The sequence below is a fragment of the Ambystoma mexicanum genome, chromosome 12 (genome assembly GCF_040938575.1).
Source record: "Ambystoma mexicanum isolate Mex_15411 chromosome 12, UKY_AmexF1_1, whole genome shotgun sequence".
NCBI lineage: Eukaryota > Metazoa > Chordata > Amphibia > Caudata > Ambystomatidae > Ambystoma > Ambystoma mexicanum.
The window spans coordinates 875,186,055-875,198,413 of NC_090936.1; the positions used below are offsets into that span (position 1 = coordinate 875,186,055).

General features: G+C 44.0%; 1 protein-coding gene across 7 annotated transcripts in view; it reads left to right on the top strand.

The window, feature by feature from the left end:
• GAS2L3 (growth arrest specific 2 like 3) overlaps nucleotides 1–12,359 on the top strand; it is a 412,693-nt gene that overhangs the window by 271,083 nt on the left and 129,251 nt on the right. For all 7 annotated transcript variants that reach the window (XM_069629358.1, XM_069629355.1, XM_069629354.1 and 4 more), the window contains one exon: nucleotides 11,684–11,747. In XM_069629358.1, coding sequence (XP_069485459.1) covers nucleotides 11,684–11,747 — 64 coding nt within the window. The remainder of the gene's footprint in view (nucleotides 1–11,683; nucleotides 11,748–12,359) is intronic.

The following is a 12,359-nucleotide window of genomic DNA, read 5'->3' on the forward strand; positions in this document are numbered from 1 at the left end:
TGGAAGAGCCTGCCTGATCTATCCTGACGTTGTAAGTGTCTTTTTTTGGTGCGAATTATCTCTTTTTTGTATAGGGCGGATGTATTCCTGAGGTTGTATTTGTTTTCCACTGATGGGTTAGTTTTCCATATGAGTTCTAGTTTAGCTTTCTGTTACCTAAGTAATTTAAGTTCTGGGGTGTACCACGAATTTAAATGGGCTATTGGTTTACTTTTGCGTAGTTTCAGGGGGGCAATGGTATCGATGGCATTGGCCATGGACTTGTTGAAGGTGTCAACCAGTAGGTTTAGTTCAGCATTGGCCATTAGTGCATTTAGGGCTGGTAGGACCAGTGGTAGCAAGGCCTCGGCCGTAATGTTACGTTTGTTTCTGGTCGGCCAGGCAGGTGCCATAGGTCATTTTTTGGGAGCTACCTGATAGATGTTGATTTTGAGATGGAAAAGGTAATGGCCTGACCATGTGAGGGGTTGAGGGTTGCTGCATGTGGTGTTGCAGTTGAGTGTTGCCACCCACTATCATTCTGCCTTTCTGGTGAGTGGGTAGGGTACTGTGTTGAGTGAAACCGTGCTCGTAAGAGCTAGAAGCTTGATGTAGTAGGATGTACTTGACACAAGGCTACTGATATGATCGTTCATAGTGAGCTCTTGGTCAAGGACCACTCCCAGCATTTTAACCAGCATTTTAACCTTGGTCAAAGTCGCTAAGGTGCATTCTGCTATTTGTAAGGAACTATAGGCAGCATCCAATTTGCGCAGTTTGGGAGCTCTGCCGCCAATCATAATCTCTGTTTTAGCATTATTCAGTGCCAGCCCATTGCACAACATCCATCTATGAATGAATGTATGTAATTGTAGGTGGTGTTAATCGTCATGGTGTCTTGAGTATGATTGCGTGAGAGAGGTATTAGGCACTGTATATCCGTAGTTGACATATATCATGCCTTTAGAGTCCAACAACTCAGAGAAGCAAGATGATAAGGTTGAACAGAGTTGGCAACACACCGGACCCCTGCAGCACCCCACATGAGAGCACATGACCCTCTGCCATCGCTTCCTCATGATAGACTCTAGCCGCCCTATTACTCAAGGAGGAGTGGACCCAATAAGAGGCTTCACAGGAGAACGAGGCAGAATTCTGCAATCTTGTTAGCAAATTGCCGTAATCTACCAAATTAAAGGCTGCAGTAAGATCCAAAAGCATCAGTAGAAAGTTGTTCCCTTTATCACAGTATTGCAAGATGTTGGTTTTTCGGACCAAGAGAGTGGACTCAGTACTGTGAGCGCTTCTGAAACGTATTGTTTTGCACCTAAGATGTTATGTTGGGCTAGGAACTCCTGAAGTTGGCAGTGGCCAGTTTTATCAAGTATCTTCAAAAGAAATGGCAAGTTTGTAATGGGACTATAATTGCTTGGTAGGTTAGGATACAGCAAAGGCTTTTTCAGACGAAGGGAGAGCCATGCCTGTTTTATCTCAGAGGGGATATAGCTCTTTTGGAAAGAGGCATTAACACATTTTGTGATGAGGGGTAAGAGACGCAGTGCAGGACTTAATAAGGGTGGCTGTGCAAACATCGCCTCTACAGTTGGTAGGTTTAATTTTCTGAAGAATATCCAGCATTTCTGCTTCCTGTACCTCCCTGAAGTTAAACTGCGGTAAAGAGGTGATTGGTTTATCACACTTTCTGGTAAGGGATGGACTGTCCGAGGCCCCTAATTTAACTGAGATATCCCCCTTGGCTTTTTCACTTTTTTGTGTCATTGCATTCTGACTGGAGGTACACCACTTTGCATCTTTGATGGTGGGAACAGGTTGAGGGTTTTCCAATTCTCTTAAGATTTTCAATGGTTCCATAGAATCAGATGTTGCCTCTCTGATTCATTTGTCATATAATGATTCTTTTTGCTGTGCTGTACATAAAACTGTTTATAGTCCTTGGCAGCAATTCCATAATTTGTTTTGTTTTCCTAAGGATAGTATTTTTCCAGATCTGGAGAGCTTTATTTTTCTGACGTTTTTGTTTCAAGAATATACTTTATATGGTTGTGATTTCACCAGGCTATAGTTCTGTAGAGCTAAGCTATTTACTGCTGAGGACATCATGTCATGGTATATTACAGCCAACTTAGTGACCGAATTGTAGTTTCCAAGATTGTCTAGAATGGGGGTAGAGAAAGGTAACATAGAGGACGTATTAAGTTTCCACAGTTTGTGGCACATTACTTTTGGTGGCGGGCCTCTAGGTTTTCTTGAAAATCCCATCCAGGGAAATACTAATGAAAATATAAAACGGCAGAAATTGAACAAGTCTGCATACATGAGATGTCAATGTGGTGAACATTGGAACAAGTAGAACCTCAAGCCAATGAAGTGAAAGCACAGTGAAGTAATAAACTGTGTTATGTTGAAGGACAGTGAAACCGAGAAGACCAGCTGATGAAAGGAGCACATCGGGCAGTGAATATTGGGGCAGGGATACCTGGCAGAGAAGTATACCAGGGATCTGTCAGACCCAGAAAGGGATTCCTGGCAGGGGAGTATACCAGGCAATCCACCCCAAGTATATGGAAGTAAAAGACATTGTGGCAAGATACCTGGAAGGGGAGTAGACCAGTGATCTAAGAAGATGATGAAAAGAAGCTCTGGCAATCAAAATACTAGGCGCTTTGAAGATAATTAAGAACTTTAAAATTGTAGGAAGATACCTGGCAGGAGAGTATACCAGGAGGTCTCCGTAAGAAACTGTTGTTTGAAAGGGACACTTTTGCCATCCTACCTGAAATATCCTAGGGAAGGGAGCTCTCCCACCCTCCACCTCTGGATCCAAGGGTTTTCTCCTTGGAAAATACAGTTTCTCTTGGATTTGTTTACCTGCTTTGATTGTGAACACTTTTTGCCAAACATAAGTCTGAGACATTTCCTTGCACCCTTAGTTGAATTGTTTGGGTGAAGGTCAAATTAGTATGTTTTGGACACAAAGACAATTTATATGTTTTAACCACTTAACACAGACTGATTTTTAGTTTGTTTCCTAGGTAGGGAAACTCTCTTTAAGATAAGGACAGAGAGACCTTTTATTCAACCTTTTTATTTTAATAAAGATGTCTGATAATGAAAACATTACAACTTTGTGTCCGATTGTCATTTCTGACCCCTCACAATCCCCAAAGGCCAGGTGGCAGATTCATTAGTAAAACATAACTATGAAGCTGTATCTGATTTGATAAAGTGGATTCTGAAAAGATGGATATCAATGCCAAATACCCATCTGATGTCATTTGATTGTCAAACTAGTTTCATCTAGTTTCTCCTCTTCCCTTCCTCCCTCCACCTTTTCCCACTCCCTCTCTTTCCACCCCCACCCCTCAGTTAATTGCTCTTTGCACTGTTTTGTGGAATGATTCATGATGTAAATGTTGCTCTAATTATTAAATGTTGTTATTCTGTATCTTGTTGTTCTTTTGTACAGCGCCTTGGTGTAAAGCGCTCTATAAATCAATCAATCAATCAAGTGACTCCTGCAACTGTTAGTTTTGTGCATCACTGTCCGGCACTTAGTTTCACCCAAAAATACCGGTTGGGTCCAGCCCTACAAGCTCCTTTTGTGCTTTCCTGTGAAGGCTTAACACCTTCCCAGGAGGACGGGATATACCCCACAGAGGTAAGGAGGGGGTCTAGTGCCTTAGGGAACCCTGCCAGTACAGTCCGAAAGTCACACATGGGAGATGTTGACTGGAGTCCCTTTGATGCAAGTCAGACATAAGAAGCGGTAAGTACAGTGCAGTTTAGGAGAGATTTTGTTCCCAGAGGAAGTGTCCCACCACCTTGAACCTTTGTAAGCCTTACTTCCTGTACCCCCTTCCAACATCCTGTAGGCAAAGCACTATGGGAAGCCACTATCGGGTGGCAACTCTTATTACAACAGCTAAGATTGGCCATTTCAAGATTTCTGTTACAGGCCAGCCTTCTTTGGCAAATAGGGTACATAGGTGAATGAGAAGCTCCCACATCTCCCCTTAATTGAACCATCTTTGCACTTCAGAAGAAGGATTTTGCTGGAAATGTTTTGGGGTACAGTCTGCCCCAAAGTCCTCAGTCACTGGGGTGAAAATAGAGCTTTCAAAGAGGGGAGTCTGGCCCTCCCCTCAACCACTTCAGAAGAACATTTGAATTGAGCTGCTGTCGGAGAAGACCCGTCTACTGCCTAGACACAGGTACCCAAAACTCTGCCTACTGGAAGTTGCAGCCCTGCAAGTGCTCTTGACAACCTTCTTCACTGGGAAGCACAGGAGAAAGACTCTTATTCTCTGAGACCCTGGACAGACTCCCACAGAAGCTAGGGAGAAAAGGACAAGCATAAGGCTGTTTCCTGCCTTGAACAGCTTTTCAACCACTTTCAAGTAATTTCTAGCTTCTTGAGCTGCCTTTAACAACCTATGTGTTTCAGACCGTTCAATCCATTTTCAAGTGGACTCAAACCACCTAAACGCCAACTCGACCCATTATGAAGCATCCGACTCAAATCATCCCAATGCAGACTCATTGGAAGCCGCTGGCTCGACACCAACTTGATCAGCTTGAAGGCAAATAGAAGGCCAGCTACACATTGTCGAACACATATAACAAGAGTGAAAGATATTTATATCGATTATGAAGCCCTGACCTGGTTTAAGGGCCCCATTGACACTTAAGATCCCACTCTTAAAAAGACATATCCTTGAATTTGGAGATTGCTGTAAAAGACAATTGCCTGCACACCTATGTCTTCATACCCAGAGTGCCTGCTGTGAAAAGGCTATTAACCTGGCCTTGTCAGGAGGGGGATAGGAACCCATGGATGTGGGAGGCATTCCAGGGAGAAAGCCGGAGCCAGTCCTCCCCCTGAAGTACACAATGGCACTTGAGGGCCCAATTCTTGCCTCCCCTCTTATGCCAGCATATTTCTGTGCAGACCCTGGTTCTCTCAAGCCATGCCTCCATTACTAGATGCTCACCTGTGTTTTTCAATTTTTTTGTAGAAATTCTATATCGGAACAGCAAGCAAGAAAAGTTTTGGGAGTGAGAGGTGACCCAGGACATCTCAAGAAACATGACGGCCAGCCAACATTGATCGGCAGCAAGACACTTCAGAGAATGAGAAGTATAGAGGGAGACAAGGAAGCAGTGGCAAGCCTACAGTCAGCCTCTGCACACAGAGCACTGCAGGCAGCGGTCACACACGAACAACTCGGAGAACGCATGTAGCAGCCAGGGAAAGAACAGTCTGAGTGCAGATGGACGACTCTGACACAAAGGTGGCATGCTTGGGGCTAAAGACCTTTATTAAACAATAAAGCAAAAGAAAACCTATCTTTCCCTATTCCTAAGATGGGTTTCCCTGCCCCAACTAAATATCTATGGTGACGGTCAGGATGTCAGTTGGAGTAAAAGTGTCCACCGTTCTGTGTGAAGAAAACCTTAATACTGTCCCTTCACTATAAACTAAATAATAATAATAGTTGTTTGCCTGGAACTGTCCTCAAGAGCTGACCGCTCCAATAATTGCGTTACATTCTGATACCTCAATTAGAGTGCGGCTGAACACCCAGGGCGAATTGTCAAAACCTGTATGCACCAATAAAGGTGTAAAACAGGGGTGTCCATTAGCAGCGGAACTTTTCAAACTGTTTATTTCCGATCTCCCCAAACACTTATCGTCAGCACGTTCCTTCGCTCCGAAAATTAATGATACACAAATTCAATGCGTTGTGTATGCAGACGATGTCGTTTTGATAGATTCAACTGAGATCGGGTTGCAAAGACTCTTAAACAAGTTACAAGAGTACTTGGATTTGAACGATCTACATCTGAACTCTGGAAAAACCAAAATAATGACCATCGGAGCGGCTGGCTCTAAAAAGCAAAAGCAATTCAAGTGGTACATAAATGGGATCCCCTTGAACACCACAAACTCCATAAAATATTTAGGAATTATGTTTAATTCTTCAATAAACGAACAGCATTGGAAATCGGATCTTCTTAACAAGATGACCCAACTGAGTATTCAAGCAAGCAAAATCTATAACTCATTTGGTAAATTTAGCCTAAAACCAATTCTAATGTTCTACCTCCAAAAAGTGGTTCCAGTAATCACTTTTGGTTCTGAGGCTGGGTGGAACCTTGACGCGAAGATTTGGCAGAAGCTAGAGGGCTTATTTTGGCGTCGTGTGCTGAAACTTCCATCTTACATTTCAATGATCCAACTAAATTACGAGCTGTCACTAATCCCCTTGTACACACATGTCATGTGGAAGTCACTAATGACCTTGCGTAAAATGAACCTGACCCCAAGGGCCCCTGCGTACAATCTTTTCGAAGTAAGCCCTGATCAATCACAATCTGGACTTCTACAAGAATGGAGACAATTGTTGGCCAAACTACTGACTCGAGCAAGCATCTCGCAAGAAGATCTGATTCTACGTCCTCAATGGGCCAAAAAGAAATTTGAGCAATGGAGTTGGATCGAGAATTATGATCAACGTGCGTTAATGCCAACCACGCTGAAATCTGATCTAGTAGTTCATAAATTAAATGTTCCTAGTCGATACTTGACCAAATGTCCATCTAGACATCATCGTGCTCAGTTCTTGCGACTTCGGTTGAACGCCCTTCCGACTAAAGCAATGCAAGCATGTCGTCACATGAGAGAAATGACCGACAACCTCTGTCGATTCTGCAAGCTTGAGATCGAAACTACAGAACATCTACTGTCGGGGTGTACGGCGTTGGTTGAACGGAGGACACAACATTTAAGTGGTTTTACCCCCGAGACCTCAAACAACCACCATTGGTGGCAATATGCAGCATCTGGACATAACGTCAAACTGACATATGGGGTAGTGAACTTTCTAGATTCCTTGAAACTACATGAAAACTAAAGGATTACCTTAAGTTTAGTCTTAACTACTAGGAAGAGTGACTGACTGGTATAGTGCCTCTCCTACTCCAACAGATGAAATGTAATAAAAGCACGGAGACCTGTCTGTTTACACACAGGTTTATCGAGCTGAAATTATAAAAAAAAAAAAAAAAAAAAAAAAAATAAACTAAATAATAAAGCAGTACTGTTCTTGTCCCAGGGGAATGCCTCCCTTGTCCTGAGTTAGGGTTAAAGTTCTACACAATGGTTCCTTGGTGGCCCAAGAGAAATGCCTCTCTTCTCCTGGCATTCAGTCTCAGATAGCCTGGGGAAATGACTCCCTTCCCCAGGTCACAAAGTTCCAAACTATATTTGGTTTGTGGGCCAGTAGAATGCCTCCCTTCACCTGGTGTTAGGTCTCAGTCTCCTTTCCCCAGGCCTGTTGGACCTTCCTCCCAGTCCGTGTTAACAGAAGAATGACTCCCTTCTCCTGGTAATCATAAAACAGTCCCTTCCCCTGGTCTTCTTTTCACAAGGTTTCACAACTACAACACCCAGCTCTGTGTTCGGAGGGTCCGCAACACTGGCTTCTCTTCTTCATTGACTGGGCCCACTTGGTCCACTTTCCTGCCAAGTACTGCCATGAGGAAGATGACTCGTATCTCGATCTTGGTTTGGGTCCCCGACCCTGGTATCTCTTAGTGAGTTTATCCCTGCCACTGTTGTGTGGACTCTCACTCTCAACGGTGTTTGGGGTCCTCGACCTTTCCCTGGCGATCAGCCGGCTTTGTTTCACTCTTGAAATTAGGAGGAGAAGGTCTGTAGGCTATCTGCCCCTGCCGTACCACCCAAATGTTATGGTTGCAAAGGGGCATATGGACAACTACATGCCCACCCCACCCCGGTTCTCTGGTGCCATCCTTTACCTTGTTGAGGGCTTTGACATGTTTTTGGGGCCTCCTGGGATGGCAGGTGGTCTGTTCGGCTTATGCAGCGTATTGCTTTCCCTCCGGCTGTGCGATGGCGTTCTCGGATGCCTTCTGCCAGCGTCCTTTGAGTTCTCCCTCTGTCTCAGCGACACAGGTTTGTATCTCCCACATTCAGTGTTCAGCAGACCTGCCATCGTCCACGTCTGTCCGAGACGCAGTGCTTAGTCCATTGTCGATTTTTATACAATGTGGCCAGCAGTGTCGGGTCCGTTGTATAAGTCGTTTGTCTTTCATATGTTTCATCTTCATTGCTCCGCATGGCCAACTTGTCACAGTACTTGGATTACCTATGTTCCTGATGTTCTTCTTCATCTCGGTACTTTCCAGAACCTTGAAGTAGTCTGCCTGATAACAGTACATAGGTCTACTGTCTACAAAGAGGTTATTAACAGAAGGAGTGGCTAGAGTATGTGAGGTTGTGATGTTCTCATAAGGGCTGTATCCTAGATGGTGTCCTTCTCCCTGCAGACTTGGCGGGAGTACTTCCCCATGAGATCTTACCACATTATACCACCCCCAGGGGGACTATCAGGTAGCGGCCTCACCTCCCTAGCCTCATGGAAAGGGCTACCCCTCAGGGAGAAATGGTGGTATCCAGTGATTCATCACACCAGCAAGCTTGCACTTGGAATCAGAGACACTCTAGACCACCACGGATATTCATATGGGAATTTGACTCTCCCCGCCACCATATACTTGCGGGTGTCAAGAACCAAGACCGTACAATACAAATGTGGAAATGTGCCCTTCTGGGCCACCATGGCAGTTCCGCAATACATCCGCGTGGAGAAAGTGGGCAGGGCTTTGCCCTCTACTGATGAGATTTGCTTATTCGATCACGTATTGGGAGGGGAAGACACATGGCAGGATTGGCTAGGGACAGGGGCCCAATCCAAGGAGCGGGAGGAGAATAAAAGGAAGCGGTAGGAAGTAGCCAGTGTGGGTTATTCGTGAGGGGTTTGAGGCAAATGACAACCTAGAGACTGGCAGGAAAGAAGGGCAGAATGGCAGACTGTGGAGGAGATTTCTGAGGGTGAGATGTTGGCTAGTGAGTGAATGTGGTATTGCTGTGCAAGTGTGCATGTTAGTGTGGCGAGAGTGGTTAGGAAAGTTAGTGCGAGGAATGACTGTGAAGTCTATGTATTGAGTGAAAGGTGGGTGATTAGTAGTGGTGTGGAGGAGGGAGAAGTGGTGTGCAGGAGTAGTAAGATCAAAGGTTGGCGGCGAGACCTAGGAGTGAGTGAGTGAGTGACTGACGTTGAAGAGTTAGGAGATTGGCAGGAGGAGTGACCTTAAGTGGAACAAGTGGAAAAGGGAGATTGAGCATGCTAGAAGGGCCTGGACCCATCAGGGTATCTGTAGGGTACCATTCCCAAACCCTGATTGAACACGAACCACTGGATAGTGTAGGGAAAGCTGGGAAGTAGCTAAGGGAGTTTAAGAGCGACCAGAGGACGATTAGACGGAGGAGATCGACCTTCGGAAGGTACTAACCCGTGGTTTAGGGATGCCTGGGCCAGGGATGCCTGGGCTAGGGTGGAGTTGGGATATAAGACTGGAGAGAGAGGAGACAGCCCTAGGGCCAACAACAACGTCAATACAAATCCTTGAACTGCCTTTGAGACTTTGAGGGACTATTGTGCCATCTGGGATACTCCATCCAAAGATCTGCATGTTGTGTATTCTTTTACAGGGAGAGGGATACGCGTTTAGTTTGTATACTTGTTTTTTGAGTACTTGTTTCAATTAAAGATTCCTATTTATTTTAATTAGAATCTTGATTGGACCTTTCTTCTATTTTAGTACAAAGGTAATTTTGTTTTGGATGCTTCCTCACACCCCAGAGTATACCCTGCCCTCAGCCTATGTTAACCTAAGAGGCGAAAGAGGTGTACCACTATGTTGTTGTGTTTTCACCTTCTGGTATAATAGTAGTCTGAGATTGAGTTAGAAACCACTACTCATCACTTTACTGCTGTTGGGGCAGTACAGTGAAACCCTGTATCAGAGGAAGGGTTAAGGTGGAAGGCTGGAAGCCTTTGTTAAAGAGAAGTGTTTTGAGTTCATAACAAAAAACAGACATTCTGATTTTATAACAGATGACAAAAGGATTTCATAGTGCAGGTGCACCAGCAGAGCGAGAGTGCCCGGCCACACAAGATTGATCAGAGCCTGTGTACTGGAGGAGATGTTTGGTAGATGACTGGAGAGAGTGGGTAGTAATATAGGAGGGAAGGCATGAAAGGAAAGCGGCACAGCGTCCTACCACCATAAACTCTACAGAGAACCTTAAAGCTGATTCTCTGTTTAATTGGTTGTACACAAAGAGAGTAGAGGATGGCAGTGATATGCCAGCAACAAGAAGAGTTGGATAGCAGTATAGCTGCTGCCTTCTAGAGGAGCTGCTGTTGTTTAAGTTGTAATTCGACAATACCAAGTAAATAGCATTGCAGTAACAGTGGCCACAACTGAATAGGTTGCCGGGCAGGAGCAGGTTGTGGGGAGAGGAAGGGGAAGATCAGTTTGCGAATGCAAAGATGATAAAAGCAAGTATAAGCAGCCTGATTAATCTGAGGGATGAGAGAAAGTTGAACCGATTTTAACACCCACGTTCTAAATTTAACAAAGGGACAAGGATGGCAGTAAATAACGTGGAATTCGGCTAACAGTGGGGCCTCCAAGCCTCTTGCAACCGACAAAAGCTCTGTTTTTTCTCTAAGATTTAGGTTCTTGGTGTTCATCCAGGCTGATCTCACTCGCATACACATTTGAGTTTATCAGCTGCTTCAATGGGTGGTTGTCAGGACAGTGAACTATTATCGGTACGTATACAAAAATATCTGTACCAGAAGAATCAATGAGATGTAATATAAAGGTTGCACATGATTGGCGAAACTGAGGTTCCCTATGGAATTCTGCAGGCAGAAGGCAAAACTGAGAGAAGACCGTTGGAAGGGCAACCACATGAGTCCAATCAGATAGAAAGGAGCAAATCCATGAAAGGGCATGGTCACAAACACTCATGGATTTCAGTTGCATAAGCAAGGTGGAATGGTCAGCAGTGCTGAAGGCTTGGAAAAAATCTAAAAGAATCATCGCCCCAACACTGCCGACATCCACCATCATACGGAGGTTGATAGCTGCCACCAGAACTGAGTCTACAATGGCCAGCTGAAAAACATGCCCGCGAGAGATGTCGTAGGGAGTTTTCCCCACAAAAGTTGTAAGGTAAAAACTATTTTGACGTTCAAGCGTTTTGGCTGGGTTAGAAAGGCAAGGGAGTAAGAACTGTGTTTTTTAAAGGCTTCAGGGACTGTCCCTGTGATGAGCGATTAATCTGGAGAAATGAGAATCCAGTAGTGTCTGAGATGGTTTAAAGTAACTTAATCAGGCAGAGGGTAGCATGAATTTGTGGAAGAGATCAGAACAGGAATGGAGGAGCCTGCAAAAAATTGCAATACAAGCACCAGAGGGTGGGGCGAAGAGGGCAATGGGTGAGGATTAGTAAAAAGAAAATCTTCTTTTGTTATTCATGAAATAATGAAGAGTTTTTCAGAGAGTTCCTGAACGCCAGAGTCAGCCAAAGAGGTGAATTATTTATCGAGGGAGAAGTGTTATTTTTGTATTAGTTGCGAATTCAATGTTAGTTGAATAATCAACATATGTATTTGTTTTTGTTTTATATTTGAAGGCTATGTACAGAAGAATAACCTATTTTCCTGCATTTCATGGAATCCTCAAATAGTAACTGATTATCTTTCAACTATTTCACACCAGATGTAATTTCATTTTCTTTCAGTTTTGCACAAGGATCCAAGGCAGGTCTGTCTTTGTCTTCTAGAAATTGGTCGAATTGTATCAAGGTATGTATTTTTTGTAGAATAATGATGGTTTTTGATTAAGTCTAAGTGCACAGTGTGGGCTGTATCTAAAATTGGCATAAAGTGGCTTGTTTGATTTCTGAAATGTATGCAGTTGATCAGGGTGTCCCGAATGGACGAAAAACTCTTGCGACTCAGATGTTTTAATAAAATGCTTTACTCATACCGAGTTTCTTGGTTATAGCATATTTGGCTGTCTAGGACAGAAAAGTGATCCTAATTATACAGGACAAACAAACATTCCATGTATATGTTCTGTTGGGATAGGCACGGAAATCAATGCACATGCAAGGGAAAAAACAGAAAAACATTTTTACCAAAAAAATTCTACAAAGCAGAGGGGTCCTATTTTCTTTGTTGGAAGCCAAAATCCTTCTAGTACTTGCTGATTTTAACAGCTTAGAGATGACCGTGTGGACATTTGACAGTGTTAGGAGAATTGTCGACACAGGTGTTATACTCTTGCGTCCCTTCCCCTTTCCTCCATACTGTATGGGCATCCCTTCCAAGGGATGTGAGACAAAACCTTTTTCAACAGAAAAAACCTTCACCTTTAAATTTAGAGGTGCGCAGGGGTGCAGCCCTAGGAGCATG